At 35.0% G+C, this 25,828-nt stretch overlaps 1 protein-coding gene and 1 long non-coding RNA gene across 4 annotated transcripts in view; both read left to right on the top strand.

The window, feature by feature from the left end:
• Positions 1-8,707, top strand: part of LOC126723783 (putative disease resistance RPP13-like protein 1) — a 142,498-nt gene extending 133,791 nt beyond the window's left edge. For 2 of the 3 annotated variants that reach the window (XM_050427578.1, XM_050427577.1), the window contains one exon: positions 5,764-8,707. In XM_050427578.1, the coding sequence (XP_050283535.1) occupies positions 5,764-8,652 (2,889 nt within the window). In that variant the 3' untranslated portion in view covers positions 8,653-8,707. Of the gene's footprint in view, positions 1-4,721 lie in introns of those variants that run through there. The other variant, XM_050427576.1, reaches the window with a different exon arrangement.
• Positions 8,708-8,803: 96 nt separating this feature from the next.
• LOC126723782 (uncharacterized) lies at positions 8,804-10,927 on the top strand. The gene is made up of 6 exons (XR_007654467.1): positions 8,804-9,337; positions 9,515-9,550; positions 9,727-9,832; positions 10,000-10,094; positions 10,367-10,434; positions 10,529-10,927. It is a non-coding gene; the product is annotated as an uncharacterized LOC126723782 (long non-coding RNA).
• The last annotated feature ends 14,901 nt before the right edge of the window (positions 10,928-25,828 follow it).

Below are 25,828 nucleotides of genomic sequence, written 5' to 3'. Positions count from 1 at the left end.
CTACAAATATGTACATATAAATCATGTTGAAAACATTGCTATAAAATTGTTACAATTATCATAGCTAATATGACTGTATTATTAGTAGCATATGTTCCATCGTCATGAATCTGAGAAATTCTATTAAGTCTCCTAGATTTTAAATGTTAGATTATCGTATGGTCATGAGTTTAAGTCTCAATAAATTCCTGCTATCTCCGTCAACTCACCAAAACTTTTTTAAATTGCTTTCAAAATTATATACGATGCAAGCACCTAACAAAGCCCAGTTTAAAACAAGCCTATAGTCAAATAGCTTCAATTTTTATATATCACAGAATACTTCTCTATGATTCATATGGAATGCATTTCGTTAACTGACATCCATAATTGTATAGCAAGTAATTGCATATTTGTACATTGTCATTCCTAACAAAATGCAACTAGCATTAGTGAAGTGACTTAAGCGTACAATTAAAGAAGAAGGAAGAGAAAATTGCTATTACAAACAGCAATGACCATAGTCGTCAAAGCACGCAAAAAAAAAAAAAAAAGAGGGTTCCAATCATGATAGACCACTCCTATAGTCGTCAACAAATGAGAACTGCCTTTTCCATGTTTGAACGGGGGCAACAACGTGGCCTAGTTTTTACATCTTCAAAAAATTGAAGCAAAAGAGATCTAGGCCTTAGACATGAAGTATCATGTTGAGCATAAAAAATCTTGAAAAGAGAAGAGCTCGTCATCTTAAAAATGGAAGAGCTTGTCGAGAAGATCCCAGCAATAAAAAGATTGAGGTTTGTGACAAAATAATGTCGTCATTTAAGGTAACACATTTATTTGTCTCTTTTATATTCGTCTATAAAAATTTACACCTAGTAAGGTTTCATGCAAAAATGTATGTACTACTAGATAGATCACAAAAGAGGTAAAACTCTAGGATTACAAGAAAATAAGAAAAAGGCCCACCTAAGCCATTGGTGACTTATTATTCATGTATGAATTGTTCTAAAATTCTTGTTTAACCAAGTCCTAGCAAGTGCATGTGCTACTTAATGCAGATATTAACATGACCTCAAGAAGGTCCAAAACGACATAGCATCAAGGAATCTTTCCAGCAAAAAGTGATAAGATTCTGCCAAGACGGATGTAAATCACTGCCAAGACGGATGTAAATCACTGACAAAGCCAAAGTGACAAGATTCCTTAAATGGATGTAAGTCACCAAAGAATGGCTAAGTGATAAGATTCCGCCAAGACGGATGTAAATCACTGACAAAGCCAAAGTGACAAGATTCCTTAAATGGATGTAAGTCACCAAAGAATGACTAAGTGATAAGATTCCGCCAAGACGGATGTAAATCACTGACAAAGCCAAAGTGACAAGATTCCTTAAATGGATGTAAGTCACCAAAGAATGGCTAACTGATAAGCTTCCGCCAATACGGATGTAAATCACTGACGAAGCCTAAGTGATAAGATTCCTTAAATGGATGTAAGTCACCAAAGAATGGCTAAGTGATAAGATTCCGCCAAGACGGATGTAAATCACTGACGAAGCCTAAGTGACAAGATTCCTTAAATGGATGTAAGTAAAAAAAAAAAAAAAAAAAAAAAAGGGAGAAGATTCCACTAGGCCGATGTAAATCGCTGATGAAGTCTAAATGACAAAGCTCTGTAATTGGATGTAAGTCACCTAAAAGTGGCTAAGTGACTAAATACCCTTAGACGAGTGTAAGCAAACAAGGATTCTCACACAAACGCAAGTCACAAGCAAATCAAGAATATCAAACGTGACAACCAAAAAATGAATGAAAGAAAAAGCATTGAAGCGATAAAAAATGGTCGTCCAAAGAAATCACCTCGCTCTTTAGCAGTGATAAAAAATGGTCGTCCAAAGAAATTAGCTCACTTTCAGGATCAAGCTATATTCCCTCGAACGTCCAAGAAGACCTTTAAAAGGTAGATACTAAGAAGTCGTCACAAAAATACTACTACTCTTGAAGGAGAAAGTAGTTGAAGATAAAGAAGTCTGAATCTAAACAAGTCGAGAATATTCCCAAAGTCTGACTAGCACAAAGCAAAATCAGACTTGGGAATGGGGGGCAATTGATGAGTCCATAAAAATTACTAAGGTTGTCCATCTTAATGGACGGTCTTTGCGTCATTAGTTGGCCATCAAAGATAGATGAGTAACCACCCCACACATTCAATAACGATCATCAAAGGCCTTAAACCCTCTCATCAAGACAAAGAACGTTACAATTAGGGTAATAATCACCCTCATTTATGTCCAACGGCTACCTAAATCACCTATAAAAGGGACAATTTGTCCATTCGCTAAGGTATGTAAAAAAACTACTACAAAACACTGTCTATATACACAATATATGGGTTGGTACTAACTTAAGCATCGGAGGCTCCCCCACCGGGCATAACCCGGTGGTCTCTTCGATCAGTCCCTCCTTTATTTTGCAGGTCCTACAAGATTGTCTAATGCTCCGGATTTGACAAGTGACCCAACTGACGATTTTGGCATCATCACCTTTCAAGGTCGAAACCCCTTCATTTTTTTTTTTTTTTGGTGGGGTGCAGTGCTGGCCTCTTTAAGTTTCTGGAGAAAATTTGGGCTGTGGAGACCGGAGTTTCATTTTGTTGACAACTAAAGTTTGAACTTTGAATTCAAAAATATCACAGGAGACCTCAACATTGCTTATTTTCTTCATTTCTTGATGAGATCGAACAACACTTAGAACAGTGTTAGCACTTGGGACTCAGACCCACTCTAACTCTACAACTTTTATCAAAGTCCAACATCCGTGTAACTATTTTGTTTCAATTTTCCTTCATCATCTTTTTTTTTTTTTTTTTTTTTTCCCTACAATTCTTATATTTTGTTAAGCCTTCTAGTTGAATTGGCACCTTCCCATGCACAAAATGCTTAAGGCTCTAAAAGAGAAAATGTTTAAACTATAAGGTTAATATTCCGTAATATATTGTAATTATCTTTAAAAAAAATAAAAATTATGTCATAATTTTTACCACAATTTTAATATAGTCGACTATGAATGGTAAATTATTATTTTTATGTAGGTCCATCACTTATAGTTGATCATATCATGTCCGGGTGGAGACCAAAAATTGTTATGTTAGTCTTTCTATGGCAAAAATAGCCAAATACCACTCTTTTTCAAAATTATTAGTGTTTTACCACTGTTTGAGAAATATTTAGCAATGTACCACTTTTTTGAAACTCGAGTTTGTGAAACTCGATTTTGACATGGAACTCAAGTTTACAAAAATTGAGTATCTTAAAAAAGTCCACTTGGAACTCAAGTTTCATAAACTCGAGTTCCTTTTGCCTCTATTTCAAACACTTTCACTACCTTTTCACAATTGTTGACTTATCTTCCATCCTACATGACCCTGACAATAGAAAGAAAATAGGGAAACCCACACCTGGAAGAATAAACAAAACTAGAAGAATAAGAAACAAAACTGGAAGCCAATGAGAAAAAAAAAAAATAGATAGAAGTTGAAAAAATAAAAAATTAAAAGAGATAGAAAGGCGTGCTGTGGGAGTTAACAATTGTGGCTGTGTGAGTGCTATTGTTGACTATGTGAGTGCTGCGGGAGTCAACAATTGTGGCTGTGTGAGTGCTATTGTTGACTGTGTGAGTGTGTGGGAAGTGGGAAGTGTTTCTTGCATGGTACTCAAGTGTCTTAAACTCGAGTAACACATTGAACTCGGCTTTCCCGTTCCATGTGACATTTTTATGATACTCGATTTTCTTAAACTCGAGTTCCATGTCAAACTCAAGTTTCAAAAATTCGAATTTTAAAAAAGTGGTACATTACTAAATATTTCTCAAACAGTGATAAAACACTAATAATTTCAAAAAATAGTGATATTTGGCTATTTTTGCCGTCTTTCTATTGCACTTCTACTCTAGTTTTTTTTTTTTTTTTTTTTTTTGGGGGTCCTTTTTGCTGTCTGCCGCTTATTCCGCAATGTCAGTGTCACTACGCAAGGAAATTCCAAAGGAATGAATGGAAGGTGGTGGCGTCGTATCTTGTGGGCGGTGGTAATTGGGTTTTAGTTGTAGAGATTTTTTTTTTTATTTTTTTATTTTTTTTATTTTTTTTTAAGTCGGCTAAGAAGAAAATAAGACAACACAAAAAGAAAGAAGAAAAAATTAAAAGGAATTCTTCATTGACTTTTAATTTTTATTTATTTATTAAACCGTCTATTGCATAAACGGCATGATAAAAGAAAGATTAATGTGGTCATTCCTCAAAGTTTAAGGTTTTTTAATTTCTTCTTAATAAAAAAAAAAATAAAAAAAAGGTTTTATAATTTCAAATTGGACCCAAAGTTGGGAGGGGAATTCTTTTTTCTTTTCCTTTTTTTTTAATTAAAAAAAAAAAGGTTTTATAATTTCAAATTGGACTCAATGTTGGGAGGGGAATTCTTTTTTCTTTTTCTTTTTCTTTTTTTTTTTTTAAAAAAAAAAAGGAAAAGAAAACCAAACTATAGGGTACTATATATGTATAATCTCACTTTCATGGATTCGTTAACATTTAACCTTCGATATTCAACTAATTGATGCAAAAAGATTTGAAGCTCAATGACATAATTTGCTCACAAAAATAAAATAAAATAAAAAAGTTGTGGATTCAACATGCAAGTAACAAATTGCCCTTCTAAGTGTTTTATGGGGGTCTAAGTCTGCCACACGACGACTTGGTAGGTTGTCCCCCCTTGATAGTAAAAGAATTGTTCATTTTTGAAATCTGGCTCAAGAACTAATTGTAGAATCCTCAAAAGCTTGACCAATCCATTTGTGCTCCATTGTTCTCAATCACTTCCATATTTTTTCCTTCAATTCTTTCCATCAAAAAAAAAAAAACCCAATGGCTGACGCTCTAGTTGGAGGAGCATTTCTCTCTGCTTTCCTCCAGGTTTTGTTTGACAGGATGGCTTCTCATGAGGTACTTGAGTTCTTCAGCCAATGGAAGCTTAACAATGAACCGCTGAAGAAGTTGAAGACAACTCTATTATTGATCAATTCAGTCCTCAATGATGCAGAAGAGAAGCAGATGAAAAGCCCAGTTGTCAAAGAATGGGTGAACGAGCTAAAAGATGCTGCCTATAATGCTCAGGACTTGCTGGACGAGATTGCTACTGATGCTGCACTCTACAAGTTAAAAGCCGAAATGGAAATTAGCAAAAATAAGGTACGAAGCTTCAACTTGATTTCTCATAGTTCTTACAATGGAATAGAAGTTAAGTTAGAAGAGATTCTAGGCAGACTAGAATTTCTTGCAAAGCAAAGAGACCTCCTTGATCTCAAAGAAGGTGGTGGTGAGAAATTTTCACAAAAAAGGCCAACAACGTCTTTGGTAGAAGAATCTGGTGTATACGGAAGGGATGGAGATAAGGAGGCCATAATAGAGTTGTTGCTAGAAAATGATGGTAGTGGTAATAACATAAATGTGATTCCCATAGTGGGCATGGGTGGTGTGGGCAAGACCACACTTGCGCAGCTTGTATATAACAAGAAGTTGGTGATGGAGAGTTTTGATGTCAGAGCATGGGTTTGTGTTTCACAAGAATTTGATGTGCTTAGGATCACAAAAACTATTCTTGAGGCAGTGACTTCCTCGTCAGGTGATACTGACGACCTAGATCTACTCCAAGTTAGGTTGAACAAGAGTCTTGTGGGAAGGAAATTTCTATTTGTGTTAGATGATATTTGGAATGAGAATTACTTGGATTGGGAGGTCTTACGAATCCCTTTCAAATCTGGGGCATATGGAAGTAAGCTCATCTTAACAACACGTAATGAAAGTGTTGCATCAATTGCAGGCACAGTTCCAACCTACCATCTAAAGCATTTAACGGATGAAGATTGTTGGTTATTATTTGCAAAACATGCATTTGGCAACCGAGAATCTAAAGAACATCCAGAGCTGGAATTAATTGGTAAGAAAATTGTGAACAAGTGCAAAGGCTTGCCTTTAGCTGCAAAAACACTTGGTGGTCTCTTACGCTCGAAGTTGGATTCTAAGGAATGGCTTAGGATATTGGAGAGCAATATATGGAGTTTCTCAGACTGCAAAAGCAATATTCTTCCAGCTCTTATATTGAGCTACCATTATTTACCTTCACATCTAAAGCCATGCTTTGCTTATTGTTCAATATTTCCAAAAAATTACAAATTTAAAAAGGAGGAATTAGTGCTCTTATGGATGGCGGAAGATTTTTTGCCTAAAAGAGAGAATTTAGAAGAAGTAGGTATTGAGTACTTCTATGATCTAGTATCCAGGTCATTCTTTCAGAGGTCAGGTGGTAAGAATTCATGCTATGTTATGCATGACCTTTTGAATGATTTAGCTTTATTTGTCTCTGGGGAATTTTGTTTTAGAATGGAGACAGACAATTCATATGATCTGTCAGAAAAGACTCGGCATTTTTCATATTCTAGATTGAAGTTTGATGCCTACGAAAAATTTGAAGCCTGTCTTGGAGCCAAGGGTTTGCGAAGCTTTCTACCATCAAATTTGTCAGTGCGGTCTGGATGCTTAAGTAAAGAAGTTATTCTTGACTTATTACCAGCACTGACAAGCTTAAGGGTACTATCTCTATCTGACTACTGGAATTTGACATTTCTACCAGACTCAATTGGTAATTTAAAACATTTACGATATTTAAACCTTTCTCGCACTGCAATCAAAGTATTACCTGATTCAGTGTGTACTTTACACAATTTGCAAACATTATTGTTGGCAAGTTGTCATTCTCTCACTGAGTTGCCTGCCAACATGGGATGGCTAATTAACTTGCATCATCTTGATATTAGTGGAACAAACTTGATAGAAATGCCACTGCTAATGGATAAATTGAAAAGTCTCCAAACATTAACTTCTTTTATTTTGGGAAAAAAAGGTAGCTCTGGCCTCAAAGAGTTGGGGGAGCTCCGGCAACTTAGGGGAAGCCTTTCAATTTTGAAGTTGGAAAATGTTGTTGATGCTAGAGATGCTTTAGAGGCTAATTTGAGGGATAAGTTGCAACTTAATGAATTGGTGTTAAAGTGGGGTGGGGATACAGATGACTCCAAAAAGAATAGAGATGTACTAGACCAACTGCATCCTCATGTAGACCTGACAAAGCTTACCATTGAAAATTATGGTGGCACAGTTTTTCCAGACTGGTTAGGACATGAAGCCTACAATATTGTATCAATCCAAATTCATAATTGTAAGTATTGCTACAAATTGCCACCGTTTGGGAAACTGCCCTCTCTGAAGAACCTCTCTATTGTGGGATTAGATGGAGTAGTGAATATTGGTAGAGAGTTTTATGGGACTCCTGCTTCTGGGCGCAGGCCATTTGGATCGCTAGAAAATTTGCGCTTTAAAAACATGTCAGAATTGCAAGAGTGGCTTCCTTTCACGGATGACAATGGAGGTGCAATAGCTTTCCCTCGTCTCCAACAGCTTTGTATACAAAACTGTCCTAAACTGAGCATGGGTCTTCCCAATGGCATTTTTTCTTTGAAATCAATTGTGATTGATAAATGCCAGCAGCTTGTCGCTACACTTCCAAGTGCTCCAGCCATCCGTCAAGTGAGGTTACAATATTGTCATAAGGTGGTGTTGAATGAATTACCACCGCAAGTGTTGAAGCTCAAAATTATCGGATATGACAACTTGGAGTCCTTACCTATGGACAACAACAACAACTGCCTTGAAGAGCTAGATATCTCTGATTGTCCATCTCTCACGTTGCTTCCCAGTAGTGGTATTGCTGATACACTAAAATCACTTGGTGTTAAGAACTGTGGGAAATTACTGTTTCCGATGCACCATCGTTATGCTTCCTTTGAGAGTGTGTGCATAAGAAGTAGTTGCGATTCTCTGGTGTCCTTTCCATTAGATTTATTTCCAAAGATGAATCATCTTGATATCCACGGATGTCATAACCTTCGGTCCCTTTCTGTTTCAAATCAAGGGCCGCTTCAGTATCTTAAATCTCTCAGAAGCATAGTAATCAGTAACTGTTCCAACTTTGTGTCCTTTCCCGAAGAGGGACTGCCTGCACCCAACCTTACCAGGTTCAGTGTTGGTTACTGTAATAATCTGAAGGCACTGCCTGACCAGATGCATACCTTGCTCCCATCCCTTCGGGCTTCGAGTATTCGGCTTTGTCCAGAACTTGAGTCATTTCCAGATGGGGGGTTGTCAACCAGTTTAAATGCACTTGAAATCCTTTTTTGTGACAAACTTATCTCCAGCCGCACAGGGTGGGGTTTGCAAGGACTGTCTTCTCTTAGAAGCTTCTGTATCAGGGGTAGATGTGAAAATGTGGAGTCCTTTCCAGAGAGGGCGCTGCTGCCCTCTTCTCTTACATCCCTTGAAATCTGGAATATTCCCCATTTGAAATCGCTGGACGGCAATGAGCTTCAACATTTCACCACACTTAAAAAATTGGGAATTGGCTGCTGCCCAAATCTGCAGTCCATGCCAGAAGAGGGTCTGCCAAAATCGTTGTCATTTCTAAGTGTCAAGAAATGTCCATTGCTGAAAACTCGGTGCCTTAGGGAGAAAGGGGAAGACTGGCCCAAGATAGCTCATATACCCATCATAAAAATTGATGAAAAAGTGATCTGAATATGATGAGCTTAATTTCTACTGGAACCCAGCTCTTCAATATATCCAACTTCTTCTCAGGTACTCTGCCATATGTCAAACATGGTGCTATTTGTTAACTTAATTTACTATGATCTGGTGATTCTATTTTTGTTGACCTTAACTATCTACTTCAACTAATGATTTTTTTGTGATCTTTGAATCACCAGGAGAAGCAGCGCTAGTGCTTTGTCTGGTCAGTAGAAAGTCGATGAATTCTTTTCCGTAAGGTTGAAGCTCTTTAGTTTAGTACTATTATTATGTTGTTTTGGTTTATAGTACTGTGGAAACCTCTCTCATTTTATATCTACATTTCTTGTGAATCCTTTTCAGGATGTTGAACTATATATACAAAAAGTAACACCCTAGTGAAGAACCTAGTGGAAAAACTTCATTTTGTCTTTCTTTTTTGGCAAAACCCATCCCAACTGTCTTCATCTAACAAGACATGTTGATTGAATATATGCAGCTTTTGACTTAACATCAGAAGAAGGCTCTGGCTGTGTGGACTGAAGTTGGAATATTGTGGCAGGTGCTGTTGAATGAACAGCCCTCAGGCTGCACAAAAACGATTATAGAATGGCCTGTTTTACATACCTTTATTTCTCTGACTACTTAATTGCAGAATCATGGTTTCAGTTTTGCTCTTTGCAGTTCTTGGTACTTGGTATGTACCACTTCTACTTAAACTTATACTATTTCTCCATGAAACTCAAAAAGCTTATTCTTCTAATAGATTTTCATAATTTCAAGTGTTCTCAGTTCCCTCTATTATCGGAGGAAGTCCAGTCCTTACGCTTTGTTCACCTTTAACTGGATCTAATACTGTGTTTACTTTGCACAGATTATTTTGTTTGATCATCTATTTGGAGTGCAAAAGGTGGAGTAAACCAACTTATGTCATGAAAAATTCTTGTATCAATATTTAACTTCGTTTTCATTTTATCAAACATTTTTTATTTTTTTTTTGTTTTATGGTGAAGGTTGTATAATTCATTTCTCTTTCGTCATAATTCTGAAAGGATAAAAGATTTCATATCAACTTAATGTTTTCAGTTGAGACATCTAATAGGCATGAAGGGGAGGCGAATAAGAGATTAATAAATAGTCAAGATCTTGGCAAATTCCATTTGGTGATTCTGATCCTTAGTAGAAATGGGAGGTAATAGAAGCATTTACTATTTTTATTTGTGGGAATGGCACACACAAACATCTTAATTTGTTAGGATTTGCATTATGAGCATACTGGTATCCAATATAGGCATCTCTGCTTCATAATTTAAACTTATTTGGATTAGTAGTAATTTGAATCTACTGAAATTTGAACAGGGTAACACAACATCAATAAGGATTGTGAATCTTATGTTGATCTTCATCCAGCAGCATAGAAGTGAAAATCTAGCACTGAAAACTACATACATCAGGTTTTTTTTAAATTGTTTGCACTATTTTCCATGTATGCTAAGGCTTCAGTAATAAGAAATCTATTTCACCAATTTCAATTTATCATCTGACAACCGTCAATAAAATTTCTTTTACCATGAGCTTTAGAAATGTTTAGCTGAGCTGAGACAAAATAAGAAGAGACATAAGTGATAACTGCATCGTATAATAATTATATGAGATAGTTAGAGTAACCAAATGAAAGCTAATTTCTCCATACATCTTCATCATGAATATTTTTTTAAATTTGCAGATCTCAGTGTTGGGCTATATCTGAACATTAGTATGCTATTATGATGTCTGATGATCAATCAATTTCAGGTATGATTTTGAAACCTTGATTTAAATTTTTCTGTATTAAACTTGGTCATTGTTTTTGTCCACTCATCTAATTAAATCTCTCTTATATATATAGGACTCATACGTTAGAATTTTGAAAACTATTTCATGACTTGTGCAAATATGGAACCTGTGGACTTAGAAAGAGTAAACAATGTTGGCTGACTAAAGGTTTTGTGAGCCGGTCTAGCAAGACACAGAGGATGCTTTACTTCTGGAACTAAAAATATCCGGGTACATTTGATTCCATCCTCGATGTTATTAGTCGTCCTGAGAACAATACTATCGCTTTTGTCTCTGGAGAATGCTAGTTTAGTAGGGTTCAGTTCTGTTTAATGGTACAACTTTGTAAGACCTTATTAAGGCCTCTGGTGTAATGTTAAGAATTGGGTACTTTCTTTATTTAGTTAAAGATTCTAAACCAAGAAATTTCATTCTTTCTGGATTAATTTCATTTGGTTGGTTTTGCATCATATATTTGGGTGAGCAACCCAGTTCTGTAACCAAGCCTATATCTTAATTTTGAGATTCTCAGTTTCTAAACAAATAAACTCGTGTTAGAGCAGATAACACAGTTGAGCAATAAAATAGAGTAACACAACTAGTTCAGACTGTTCAGTGGTAGAGCTTTACAGACATAATTGGAACAAAATGAGTGTGATTAATGAAAGAGAAAGTGATCAATGATACCTGCTGATAGATTAGGTATAATTTCCCTTGCCAAGCATTGTAGCTTATCTGGGACCTCTTGGTGTTTCCTTTGAAGGACCAAGGGGTTGGAGGAGGAGTACTTGCCTGAAAGAGAGTTCGATGAAGAGAAGGCCACCAGGAGTAGAATGCAAAAGTAGAATCCTCAATATTTTAACATTTTCCCACTTTTTGCTCTAGAAAATGATTTAGATACCATTTTTTTTTTTTTGCAAAATGCATTCTAAGCCTATAAAGCTCTAAAAATAGTCTCAGCAGGAATGTCAGGTTTAACCAAATAAGAAAGGAAACAAAATTCAAATAAGGAAATATAATCAATACTAGGACTTATAAAATATTCTAGACCTCATCCAAATTGGAATAGTACAAATAAGATGCAGGCCAAATTGAAAAAGAAAATAAATGATCTTGGTACTCCAATTTTAAAAATTTCGGATTGGTCCCTAAAATTTTGGGTCGGTATTTTAGTCCTTAAATTTGAGGTTGGCTCAATTGATTTTGGTCCCATGACTATGGGGTTGCTTTGATTTTGATCTCTTAAATATGAGGTCGAATCGATCTTGATCCATTACATATGCGGTGAGTTTAATTTGATTCCTAAAAAATGGGACATCTCATCACTGCATTAGTCACATTAAAAAAAATACATGGGGGGACTAAATTCTTTCCTTTTTGAAATTCTAGAGACCAAATCCCAAGTTTTTAAATTAAAGGGATCAAAATCGAACATGCACCAAATGTTTATTAAATAGTGATAAAGTGATAAAATCCAAAATCTACTCATTTTTAAATGAATAAATAGAATTTCAAAAATTCTATATTGGAGTTATACAAAGAACTCTTAGATGATAGCAATTCTTAGGATGGTAACATTCTTCTTCTTCAACATTTCAATTTTCATATTCTAGTATCCCATGCATTGTCATACTCATTAGCAAGTATCCATTGACAACTTTGAATTTAGCTTGATTATGGTTTTATTATTATTATTTTTTTTTTTATAAATTAAATTAGTTGAGCCTCTCTTGTCCATGCAGATTGACAGTGCATGTCGTTTTGGATATAGATTAGCCGGCTACCGACTAGTTTGTCCCGTTTGGTGTTCTTTTTAACAAGCATCAACCTGAGATGATGTTATTTAAGTTGACAAAGACGGACAATGAAAATAAATTACAAGGTTTCTAAAAAGCAATTAATAATTTTAGAGTTTAAATTATCAGCAATTTTAATAATTTAAAAAGATTTAGCAATTTTTCCAAAACGATTGAAATGAAGAAGTAAAACCACACATTATTATATTACTAAATATGACTATGATACAGGATTTAAAAATTGCGAGCTTAGGTAATATCCACAAATGCCTACACACAATATCCATAATTAAATGTGTTGATGTATTTATTTTAAAACACAAAAGGATGATATCTACATTCAAAATGTAAAAAAAGTAGATATATTCGGAATATATAAAATTAGTTGTATGAGAAAATCATTACCCACACTCAAATTATAAGGGTGATGTTTTACAGTTTTCATTGTCTGCGATAGATAATACAAAAATCATCCTAAGTTCTTGTGGATAGATAATTGCTTAACAAAAATACAGAATAAAGAAATAAAAAAATCGTAAATATATAAGAGTTAATATTATTGGGTTTTAATGACAAAATATTACTTTCTTTTTTATTTTTAATTTACCATTGTTAAGATTTTAGCAATTTTTATATATTTTTATTTCCCTAAAAAAATTTTATTTTTATTAAATTAGTAGAACTTGTGTTAATGCATGGGTTAATTAAAATTGAGAAATGATATGTTCACAACATTTTCACAATATTTTTACAATAAATCTTAAGTGACAGGTCGTTACTGGTTGTTATTGTTGAGGCAAAAACATAATCTTAGTGTTAGATTCAAATTTAAACTAATAACAATTAACCACCTATGATTTGTTGTTAAAATGTTGTGAACATAGCATTTTTCATTAAAATTTATAGGTACAATAAAGATATGATTCAAAAATATCATCAGAGTTGAACAATGAAATAGTTAATAAAAAATCACCTTAAATTTTATGATAAAAGTTGGCAAAATTATATTATTTGTCTCTAAAATTTACCCTGTGAGCGCAATTAGTCGCTCAAATTTCAAGTGAGCATAATTAGCCTCTTAAATTTTAAAATTGAGCATTATTAGTCATTTTTTAACTACCGTTAGTATTATTGCCTATGTGGCTAACAACATAATGACCTAACATCTTTTAATCTTTTTACTTCAAAATGTTTTATAAACTAAGTGTAAGTCTATATATATTGTAATAGCCACGTTGGAAAATTCGCTAGGTTAGCAACTTTAGCATGTGAGTCATTTTTTTTTATTATTATTTTGTTAAAAACATTTCCAAACTCTTTGTTTATTTCCTATGACCACCCCAAGCTTCCTCTTCCTCTTCCTCTTCTACCAATGGGTGTCATTGCCTCTGTCACTACTGTTGTTGCTGCCGTTAGCCATACTTCCCTCTAATCCAAATGGCTGTTGTCGCCGCCGCATCAACCAGCACAGACACCTCTTTGTTGTTTGACAATCTCCATGGATATCCACCAATGGCTAATCTCCAAAGATCTCTATGTTTCTTTGCTTTTAAGCTTTATTTCCAATGGATCTATAACTATAATTAACATGAAAAGGTTTAAATCAATTTCATTAGAAATCTTTAATCCTTTTTTATCTACCCCTCCTCCAACCAACATTCATGGGGATCACCGACTGCCTTTTATTGAACAGATCTAAGTTTGGGTGCAAGAATGCCTTTTATTGCACACATCTATGTTGGCTTTCCTGCATGGCTTCACCCAATCATAGACTATTCCCATTAACAAGAAAGGATTTATGGTTAATGAATTTGAGAGAGAGAGAGAGTTAGAGTTTTATAAGACTTTGTCTGCTCAAAGGTGGATCTCTTCAACTCAATACTCACTTCACAATATTTGTGTTGGCTTTGAGGTGCTCCGGTGATTCGATTGGAGAATTGAAAGCTGCGAAGGAGAAAGGGGGCCTGAAACAAATCAAATTTTTTTTTTTCCATTATAATAAATAATAGAGAAATGCTTCATTGACAACATTTTTATAACATTTTCATAACAAATCACAGGTGGTTAGTTGTTATTGTTTCAAATTTGAACCTAACACTAAGATTACTATTTTGCCCCAACAATAACAACCAGTAACAACCTGCTACTTAGGATTTGTTCTAAAAATGTTATAAAAAAGTTGTGGACATATCATTTCTCTAAATAATAATCAATTAAAAGATTATGCGACAACCATATAATTAAATAGTTGACTTGGCATTTGACACTTAAGTTGCCATGTCAATATATAAATGCCACATCACTATTTCGTTAGTCACATAAACAATAACACTAACAGTAATTTAAAAAAGACTAATAGTGCTCAATTTTGAAACTTGAGGGGCTAATAGTGCCCACTTGAAACTTGAGGGACTAATTGCGATCACAAGGTAAATTTGAAGGACTAATAGTGCCCACTTAGGATTTGTTCTAAAAATGTTATAAAAAAGTTGTGGACATATCATTTCTCTAAATAATAATCAATTAAAAGATTATGCGACAACCATATAATTAAATAGTTGACTTGGCATTTGACACTTAAGTTGCCATGTCAATATATAAATGCCACATCACTATTTCGTTAGTCACATAAACAATAACACTAACAGTAATTTAAAAAAGACTAATAGTGCTCAATTTTGAAACTTGAGGGGCTAATAGTGCCCACTTGAAACTTGAGAGACTAATTGCGATCACAAGGTAAATTTGAAGGACTAATAGTTTAGTTTCACCATAAAAGTTTATATTACTAAACCTTTTGTCAAAATTAAAATTTATGATTGACAATTAAAATAATTAACAATAAATTTTATAATTTTTTTCTAACTTCTAGTAATAGATTTTTTATTTTTTTATTTTTTTTATAGAGTTTCAACCTATAACGGTTGAGCTAACTGGAATCCACTAGTTTAATGATTTAATTGTACATATAACTAGTTGTAGACTCACGCGATGCGTGGGAATATATATAAATATTATATAATGGGGTGCAATATATAAAAAGTAACACTTACTTCAAGTATTTTCAATTTTTTTAAAGATATCTGCATGCATTTTTTTTTACCTTCTCTACAAATATATCATTCTATTATTTTTTGTGTGTTTGATTAATATTTTTTTAAGGTGAACCATATCTTTCTAATTTTTGTTGTAGTGTGTTATATTAACCTAATATACAACTAAACCTTATAAGTTTCAACTCTCTTAAGGAATAAGTAGATATCATGATAATCAAAAATCATCACAAAATTACAAATTCATCTTAACCAAAATTAAAATGAAACCAAAGAAATAAAAGATAGACCTTATCATAATTTATTATTTAAAAAATTGGTAGACATATTCAAATTCATGGCCATATTGTAGATTGTATTTTGATATAAACTCAAATTCCTATTTCCAAAAAAAAAAAAGGAAAAAGAAAAAACGAAGTATTAACTCAAACCAAAATTCAACCAGAGATATAAAAGGGAGAGAGACGACTTTGTAATGGGAAATTAAAAAAACAAAAAACAAAAAAAAAAAAAAAAACAATAACAAAACACATATTAAAAAAAACCATCAATCTTAATTAGAGTTATAAAAGAGATCAAAAATTCACCAAAAGAAAGTAGAGAGAGAGAAAGAGAGAGTACTCACAGTTTTTGTATGAGAAAAATATGGATTGAATGGGAGAAATGTATCAAAAAAATGTATACAAATAAAATAGGAAGAAAAAGAGTCAAGTTATAAATAAATAAAAAAAATAAAAAAAATGACGAAGGAAGTGTAACGGTGAAGTAGAGAGTAGTGGGGGAGGTAAAGAGGCAAAGAGGGAAGGAAAAGGTTGGAGAAAGAGTAACCGTAGGTGTGTACAAATAAAATGGAAAGAAAAAGAGTCAAGTTATAAAAAAGAGAAAATGATAAAGTGTAACGACGAAGTAGAGAGTAGTGGGGGAGGTAAAGAGGCAAAGAGGGAAGGGAAAAGTTTGAGGAAGTGTAATTGTAGGTGTGTACAAATAAAATGAGAAGAAGAAGAGTCAAGTTATAAAAAAGGGAAAATGATGAAGGAACTGTAACGGTGAAGTAAAGAGTAGTGGGGGAGGTAAAGAGGTAAAGAGGGAAGAGAAAGGTTGGAGGAAGTGTAACCGTAGATGTGTACAAATAAAATGGGAAGAAGAAGAGTCAAATTATAAAAATAAATAAAAAATAAAAAATAAAAAAAGAAGGGAAAGGTTGGATGAAGTGTAACCATATGTAGGTGTGTACTAATAGGGAGAAGAAAAGATTTTTGTTTTTGTTTTTTTGTAAATAGTAGTTAGAAGAAAAGTTTAGAAAAGAAAAGAAGAGATAAAAAATAAGTAGATGATGTGGCTCAATGATTGAGTAGCAAAATGTGTGTGTGTGTGTGTGTATATATATATATATATATAAGGATGGAAAGAAAATGACATTCAATGTTGAAATGAGCTTTCAAGATAGACAAAAGACAATTAGAATTTATGATGGCGTAAATTGCATCACATTTGGCCACAAAAAATTAATTTTGCAATAGACAATCAATAAAGATGGAAAACCAAAAAAATAAAATAAAATAGTAACGTGACTGCTAATGTGGCTCAACGGGAGCGTAACAACAATAAATGCTACGTTCCAGCTTTTAAATAGATATAGATATAGATGCGGTAAAAACTATTTATTAATCAGAATAAAACAAGTTTAGGAAAAGTTATATTTTAAACCATATAACTTAGGGGGTGTAACAAATTAAACCCTATAATTTTAACAGTTTCAAATTAAATCTTGACATTTCTAAAAATAATAAATTAAATCTTATAGTTTCAATACATTACATATTAAACCCCAAGATTTTAAAAAGTAACAAATCAAACCCTCAATTTTAAAAAGGAACAAATCAAACCCTCAACTCATGTCATGTTGCTTAAATTAATTAAAGTTTAATTTGTTATTTTTTGAAACTTCAATACTAGATTTGTTCCTTTTGAAACTATAAGATTAATTTATTATACCCTTGAACTATAGGGTTTAAAATCTAATTTACTCAAAATTTGAAGTGTCTAAATTAAAAAGGTAAAGGGACTATCCACATGGTACGAGGAGAATAAACCCATTTATATAAATATATATATATATATATATATATATATTTATATTTATATTAAAAAAGAAGGTAAATACAACCTATAAAACAAAGCTTGTCCAACATCTCAACCAAAAATAATAATAATGTCCAACATTGTAAAAAGATGAAGGTCCAAAAAGAGAGATCCAAAATAATGAATTGGATATTATTCCAATGTTTGGCCGGCTCAATCTAAAGATTAATACTATTTCTTATTTTGGAAGTTTGTTTCAATGAAAGAAATATAAAATACAATACTTTTTAAAAAAATAAAAAAAATTCTATAACTAGGAGATGAATTTTTTATGTAAACAATATGTAAAGATAGTTTTTTTTTTTTTTTTTTTTTTTTTTTTATATATTTTCTAGTGTTTGGTAGCTTTAGAAAAAATGAGTTAAAGGACCTTAATCCTTAAACCAAGTGAACATGGTACAATGATACATGAAGTCTCCCTGAATTTATTGAAAATAAATTCTTTAATCTTACCTATGTTTGGGGTCCGTTTGGATACAATTTATTTTTGCTTGTTAGGACATATGTGATTCACTTGTTATGAACATATGTCACTATTTTATGTAATTGGCTAATCCTTTGACAAAACGCACTTTACTTGTATTTGGGTAGATCTAGGATATGTTTAATACTTCAAGAAATTGTGTTTCAAGATCAAGTGTTGAAGACATGCAAGTCTGTCCAAGATTCAAGCTGAAGAAATGTTGTTCATTAAATCTTGATAGCTAGCTCGACAGCTAGCTATCCATCGAGCTTAAGAAGCTGTTCTAACCCCGTGGCCTAACAACTGCTCGACAGCATCTTGACAGACAGGTATTTGTCGAGCTTTATGAAAAACAGAATTCCAATTCTGTTTTGACTCTAATCCGGTTTTATGTGTTTAAGCTTTCTTTTCTTCTAACCCTAGACATATAAAATGATTATTTTAAGGGCCGTCAAAGTATATACAAGTTGTACAAGTGTTGAGCAAAGTTAGTTCAAGCAATTTGTAACCGGAGACAAAGTTTTGCCCTAGTTCATCATTCTTGTGAAGAAGTTGTTGTGTATGTGCACTGTAGGGTTTTGTGACCAAGCATCTTCTTGATCTTCATCGTTGGGATGAACTGAAGAACTTTGCAGCCAACAACTTTCTCTAGTTGGTAATTGAAGTCGCGTACTGGGATCCGCGCATTGGTTAGTCACGTACTTGGGAGCCGTGCATCAAAAGGGGAAATTGTCACTACAAAAAAATTCCAATTGGGTATTGGGGTAAATGTTCAACTGTAAATTGGTATAAGGTACTAGGATTCTTTTACTTGTAACCGCTTGTTGTGATAATAGTGAAGTTTCGGGAGTGGTGACCTGAAAATCACCCGGTGGGGTTTTTGCATTTAGGTTTTCCCCATTCGTAAACAAATCACCGTGTTATTTAATTTGTGCTGCATAATTAGTTTATTGGTGATTTGTTTGTGCTACCACGCGTTTGCATGTTAATTCACTTTGCTAAATTAATTGGTTAATTTATCACAAGGGGTCAATTCGTTTTTGGCCTATCAAGTGGTATCAGAGCAGACACACTCTGATTATGTTTTAATCTTTGCTATGTTGATCCATTGACCCCTGTTGTCATGGCTGTAATCGACTTGAAGAGATCTTCGTTTTCAAATACATCTTGTTTTTCTAATCTCTATTTGGTTGAGTGTCTCAGAAAATACAAGTCTAAAAGTTATTTGAATTCTCTTATGATGACTATTGAAAAAGATCTCAGTTTGGCTAAGAAGAAATTAGACTGTCTCAGAATGAAAATGTGCAAACGAGTTCGTCTGAGAAGAGTGAAAGTTAAAGGCTTAGCTCGAAAAAGGCAGATGAGAGAAAGCACCATTCCCACTGATTTGTCATCTAAACATGAAGTGTGTTTTATGATGAAGTCCGCATTTAAAGTTATGGACACATGTTTGTGGTACCTCGACAGCGGTTGCTCAAGACACGACTGGAGACCGATCTCTCTTCAAGGTTTTCGAGTCTAAGAAAGGTGGCAATGTCACTTTTGGTGTTGGGTGCAAATCACAGATTAAAGGGAAGAGAATTATCTCTCTACCTGGATTGCCAGACATTGCAAATGTTCTTTATGTAGAATGTCTAAGGGTGAACCTGTTAAGCATAAGTCAGATATATGATCAAGACTTCATGGTACTATTCTCAAAGGGAAAGTGTCTTGTCATGGATGAGTCTGGAAAGAAACTCATAAGTGGCATTCGCACTTTAGACAACTGTTATGGATTGGTTCCTAATGCTGATATTGTTTGCAATAGCATTCGTTTGCCAAATGAAGATCTATGGCATCAACGGATGGGACATGTTAGTTACAAATATCTTTCTATTGTATCTAAGCATGAATCAGTCTTGGGGATACCAAACTTAGTAGAATGAGCAATGTGGTGTGTGGACCATGTCAGCTTGGGAAACAGACGAAAGCTAAGCATCTAGGCACTCAGACATCAGCTACATCTAGGCCATTGGAGCTTCTACATTTGGATCTTATGGGTCCAAGTAGAACCAAGTCTCTTGGTGGTAAGAGATATATCATGGTTGTGGTAGACAACTTCACTAGATACACTTGGGTCATTCTCCTACGATCCAAGTCTGATGCTCTTGAGCACATTGAAGCTTTGCGCACAAGATTGCAGGATGAGAAGACCTGAAGATTGATCGAATTCGAAGTGACCATGGTAAAGAATTCGAGAACTCATATATGGAGTCCTTTTGCACAAGATTAGGTATATCTCAAGAATTCTCTGCTCCTATTACTCCTCAGCAGAATGGTGTAGTAGAAAGGAAGAACAGGGTTATTCAGGAGATGGCTAAAGCCATGTTATACAACAAGGATGTGGCTAGAAACTTGTGGGGAGAAGCCGTTAACACTGCCTGTCATACGGTTAATAGGGTGTACTTCAGACCCGGTATCAAGAAGACTCCATATAAGTTATGGAAAGGAAGGAAGCCGGATGTGAAGTACTTCAGAATCTTTGGAAGTACTTGTTTCATCCTCAAGGATAGAGAGAATGTGGGAAAGTTTGACTCTCGGAGCGATGAAGGTATATTTTTGGGCTACTCCTCCACAAGCAAGGCTTATCAAGTATACAACAAAAGAACTATGAAGGTAATGGAGACAGTGAATGTTGTTATTAATAAGTCTTCAGATTCCAGTTCTGAGAAAGGCATTGAGAAGTTACCCAAAGAAATTCTTCCTCCTGAGCCTAAGGAAGTTCAAGAACTTATTGAACAAGAACCTGCATCTCCAAGTACTCCCGGTACTCCTAGTCTTCTAGAAGATTCTGTAGATATACCCACTTCACCAGATTCTGAATCTCATGAAGAGAAAGGACCTTCATCCAGGGTTAAATTAAATCATCCTCCAAAAGTTATTGTAGGAAATATGAATGAACTCACATTAAGGAAATGGACTGTTGATAAATGTGTTGCTAACTTTGTGTCTTATTCTTGTTATCTGTCACAGGTTGAACCCACAAAAGTTGAGGAAGCTCTTCACGATGAAAGTTGGGTTAAAGCAATGCATGATGAACTCCTTCAGTTTTAGAGGAATGATGTCTGGACCTTAGTACCTAGACCGGAGGGCGAGCACATCATCGGCACAAAGTGGATATTCCGCAATAAGATTGATGAGGAGGGCAATGTGATTCGCAACAAAACTCGGCTTGTAGCTCAAGGATACTCACAAATGGAAGGAGTAGACTATGATGAGACATTTGCCCCAGTTGCCCGTATGGAGTCCATCAGAATTCTCTTTGCCCTAGCATGTCATTTGAAGTTCAAACTTTATCAAATGGATGTAAAGATTGCTTTCTTGAATGGGCTACTTAAAAAAGATGTCTATGTGGCTCAACCAAAAGGATTCATTGATCCACAATTTCCAGACCATGTATTGTATCTCAAGAAGGCACTTTATGGCTTAAAGCAAGCCCCTAGAGCTTGGTATGATCGACTCACACAATATTTGGTGTCACATGGGTTCACAAGAGGAAAAGCTGATCAAACTCTCTTCATCAAAAAGGAAGATGGCGAGTTGATAGTTGCTCAAGTCTATGTTGATGATATCATCTTTTGGTCAACTAAGGATGAACTTGCTCATGGCTTCTCAAAACTCATGCAAGCTGAGTTAGATGAGCATGATTGGAAAGCTGACTCACTTCCTTGGATTACAAATTTGTCAACAAGATTCAGGTATATTCCTATCTCAATCTAAATATGCTAAGAATCTTGTGAAAAAGTTTGGTTTGGAATCTGCTAGTTCTGTTAGAACCCTTATGAGCCCAAATGTTAAACTCACTGTGGACTTGTTAGGAAAAAGTGTAGATCCTTCTCTATATAGAAGCATGATAGGTAGTCTTCTTTACCTTACTGCTAGTAGACCTGACATTAGTTACAGTGTTGAAGTGTGTGCTAAATATCAGGCTAATCCCAAAGAATCCCATATGACTGCTTTAAAAAGAATTATAAAGTATGTCAAAACCACTGCTGAGTTCGATGTGTGGTAAAGTAAGGACACAAATGATGTCTTAGCTGGTTATTCTGATGCTAATTGGGCTGGGAATGCTGATGATAGAAAGAGTACATCAGAGGGTTATTTTTATGTGGGTAACAATCTTGTCTCTTGGATAAGCAAAAAGCAGAACTCCATCTCCTTATCCACTGCAGAAGCTGAGTACATCGCTGCCGGTAGCTGTTGCACCCAACTCCCATGGATGCAAAAACTCCTCTATGATTATGGTATTTGTCAAGAGCATCTCACCATCTATTTTGACAATACCAGTGCCATCAACATCTCTAAGAATCCGGTTCAACATTCTCGAACCAAACACATAAAGATTCGACATCACTTCATTAGGGAGCTTATCAAAGATGGTATTCTCACTCTTGAGTTTATTCACACCGATGATCAGAAGGCTGACTTGTTCACTAAACCTCTTGATAGCAAACGCTTTGAATTCCTTCATCAAAACATTGGTGTTATCTCCATGGATTGATCTCTTTCTCTCCTCCTTCTTCCTCATGCATTTGCATCTAGTTTTTATACTTTGCTTTGTTTAACATGTTTTTGTTTGGTTATTTTTCAGTTTTGCTTTGTTTTGTTTTTCATATAAAAATTAAAAAAATTTTGAAAAATTAGAAAAATACAAAAATAGTGATTGTTTTGTGTACATTGGTACTTGTGTATCTTGGATGGCCATTGAAACAAAGTTTTCTAAACTTTGTATCTCTTGTAACTTAGATGAGCATCTCTATGCACAACTAAGCAAGTGGGCTTTATGGCTCTTGTTTGTGATGAGTAAGATTAAGTTATCTCTTGTACTTAACACTCGTATCACTAATTTTCCTCTAACCCACTGCTAATATAGTCTGTTGGATTGTGTTCTATCATTTCCCTTGTTTATAATGCAGACTGGTCATGTCACCATTCAAGAAAGCTGCTGTGAAAGGAGGTAGTTCCAAAGGGAAGGAACTAGTAATTGATGTTGATGATTACCCACCTCAACCAAAAGGGACTCGCTCTTCATCAAAGAGATTCGATCCCAACAAGTTCAGATCATATGCAGCCTATCAGTCTTATGAGAATTTCTTTCTACATGCCACACCATTACTAGAAAGAGTTTTGGATCAGTCCTCACTTCATGACACTGACATTCCGAAATGGTTTGCTCACAAGGATTGGAATTACCTTCTATCTGATCCAGATGACGTGTATGAAGAGTTGGTAAAAGAATTTTATGCTAACGCAATTGTGGAAGGAGATGAACTTAAGTGCTGGGTTCGGAAAAAGAGCTTTTCTGTCTCTCCTACATATCTGGCAGAAATTCTTCACATCAACAGACCCATTTTCCGACATTCACCGGTTTATGATGATCTCTGTCCTGATGAGGAGCTTCTCAAAGAAAGTCTTGGTCAAGACTTGGAGTTCTTCTCAAGAGTGTGCAAGAAAACAGAGACTCGCGGGTGACTCGCGGCTGCAAGCCGCCAGAAGCAGAACACGTGCCAAGCATGCTGGAAGATGAACAGTCATGCTAGCTGGAGCACTACAGGACAAAACAGGACAACTGGCCATACGGTTAACTCGCGACTGGATCTCGCGACTTAGTCAAGCCGCGAGGTCAAGCCGCGAGCCACCCATGTTTTGTAAAACCTGACGTTTCACATTCCTCTCCCACTCCAGTATAAATACCCTTTTTACCCACGATTGAAAGAGAGCTTCCAGAGAGAATTTTGAGAGAAAAACCCTAAAGAAAAACTAGATTGTTTCACCCACAATCTCTACCTTAGAGTCTCTTCAAATTCCTCAACTCTCTTCCTCTCCATTGTCAAATCCTTGAGAGGCATTATACCAAACCTGGTTCTCACCTTCATCATCACTGTGAGACAGTTGTTTGGATTTCTGGGAAGCAGTTAGGAAGGAGCCAATCTTCATTGGTTGATGCTACGGTCTAGTAGCGGAATCCGGGAAGCTAGAAAAGAAAAAGGTTCGGCACAACCTCGTTGGAGCAAGAAGCTTGGAGGGCTTAGGTGCACTGGGTAGATTAGGCTTGGAGGGTCTATTGCTGTCCTTGTATCCCAACTGTATTTTCTAGTGGATTGTTTACCGCTTGGAGGACGGTGGAGAGGTTTTTCGCCGAGGACTTCGGTTTCCTCTTCGATAACACATCGCGTGTTGTCTTTGTGTTTGCATCTTCCTTCCTCTCTATCTTTGCCTTTTTATTATCTGCTGTGGTTTTATTTTGTTATGGCTTAGATAGCCTTTAACCAATTTCGTGTTATAGCATGTGTTAAGTTTCCGCACACTAGTTGTTTGACATATTGCTTGTTTTGGTTAAGTTGTAATTTGGGGGTCTAAACGTTCAAAGGTGTTTTGTACACGTTTTTGAACTTTCATGATTTATGACTTCTCTCATATGTTCATTTGTTTGTTGTGGTTTTGTCACGGATTGCCAAAGGGGGAGATTGTTAGGACATATGTGATTCACTTGTTAGGAACATATATCACTATTTTATGTAATTGGATAATCCTTTGACAAAACGCACTTTACTTGTATTTGGATAGATCTAGGATGTGTTTAATACTTCAAGAAACTGTGTTTCAAGATCAAGTGTTAAAGACATGCAAGTCCATCCAAGATTCAAGCTGAAGAAGTGTTGTTCATTAAATCTTGACAGCTAGCTATCCATCGAGTTAAGAAGCTGTTCCAACCTTGTGGCCCGATAGCTGCTCGACAGCATCTCGACAGACAGGTATCTGTCGAGCTTTATGAAAAACAGAATTCCAGAACAAGTCCAATTGGGTATTGGGGTAAGAGTTCAACTATAGGTTGGTATAAGGTACTAGAATTCCTTTACTTGTAACCGTTTGTTGTGATAATAGTGAAGTTTCGGGAGTGGTGACCTGAAAATCACCCGGTGGAGTTTTTGCCGTTAGGTTTTCCCCATTTGTAAACAAATCACCGTATTATTTATTTTCCGTTGCATAATTAGTTTATTAGTGATTTGTTTGTGCTACCACGCGTTTGTATGTTAATTAACTTAATTAATTCACTTGGCTAAATTAATTGGTTAGTTTATCACAAGGGGTCAATTTGTTTTTTGCCTATCATTGCTGAAAACTGAAAACTGAAAACTGAAAATATTATAACAAAATAATTTTTAAATGTGTGAATAGTACCGTGGGACCCATTTTTAATGAAAAAGTTGTTGAAAAGTGAACTTTGTGGGACCTGTGAATAGTGCACGGGTGCACTGTTCACGAGAGAATAGTCAAAAGTTGCGGCTTGGAAAAAAAAAAAAAAAACGCGCGGAAGCAAAATACAGACGTGAATCCAAATAGATACTTGGTCTAATTAAATACCATATGAATTGAATATTTTTTTGACTTGATCATTGGCAGCGATCAATTCGAAGCTACTATGAAGACAACATACTAAAAATCATATTAGGCGATCCAATCAAATCACAAAATAAATAAATAAATCAAAATATAGGTATAAGAAAAGAAGTTTCCCATTAGATTCAAGGTTATATAGGAATAAGAAAAGAAGCAATTGTTACAGATTGCAGACACATTCCCAAGCTCTTTTTTTCATTGTTGTTCTTGAATCCTTCCTTGACAAAGCAACAAAAAACAAAAACAAAAACAAAAACAAAAAATGCTTCCCGAACTTGTGGGAGGGGCATTACTTTCTGCATTTTTTGAAGTGCTGTTTGATAGGCTGGCTTCTCGCCAGGTTATGGCCTTCTTCCGAGGCCGGGATTTTGATCAAACACTCTTTCATAAGCTAAAGACAGCTCTGCTGACTGTTAATGCAGTGGTCATTCATGCAGAGGAGAACCAGATCACGAATCTGGCAGTGAAAGAGTGGATCA

This window comes from Quercus robur, chromosome 4, assembly GCF_932294415.1.
Source record: "Quercus robur chromosome 4, dhQueRobu3.1, whole genome shotgun sequence".
Lineage (NCBI taxonomy): Eukaryota > Viridiplantae > Streptophyta > Magnoliopsida > Fagales > Fagaceae > Quercus > Quercus robur.
This window is presented reverse-complemented; position numbering and strand designations above follow the sequence as displayed.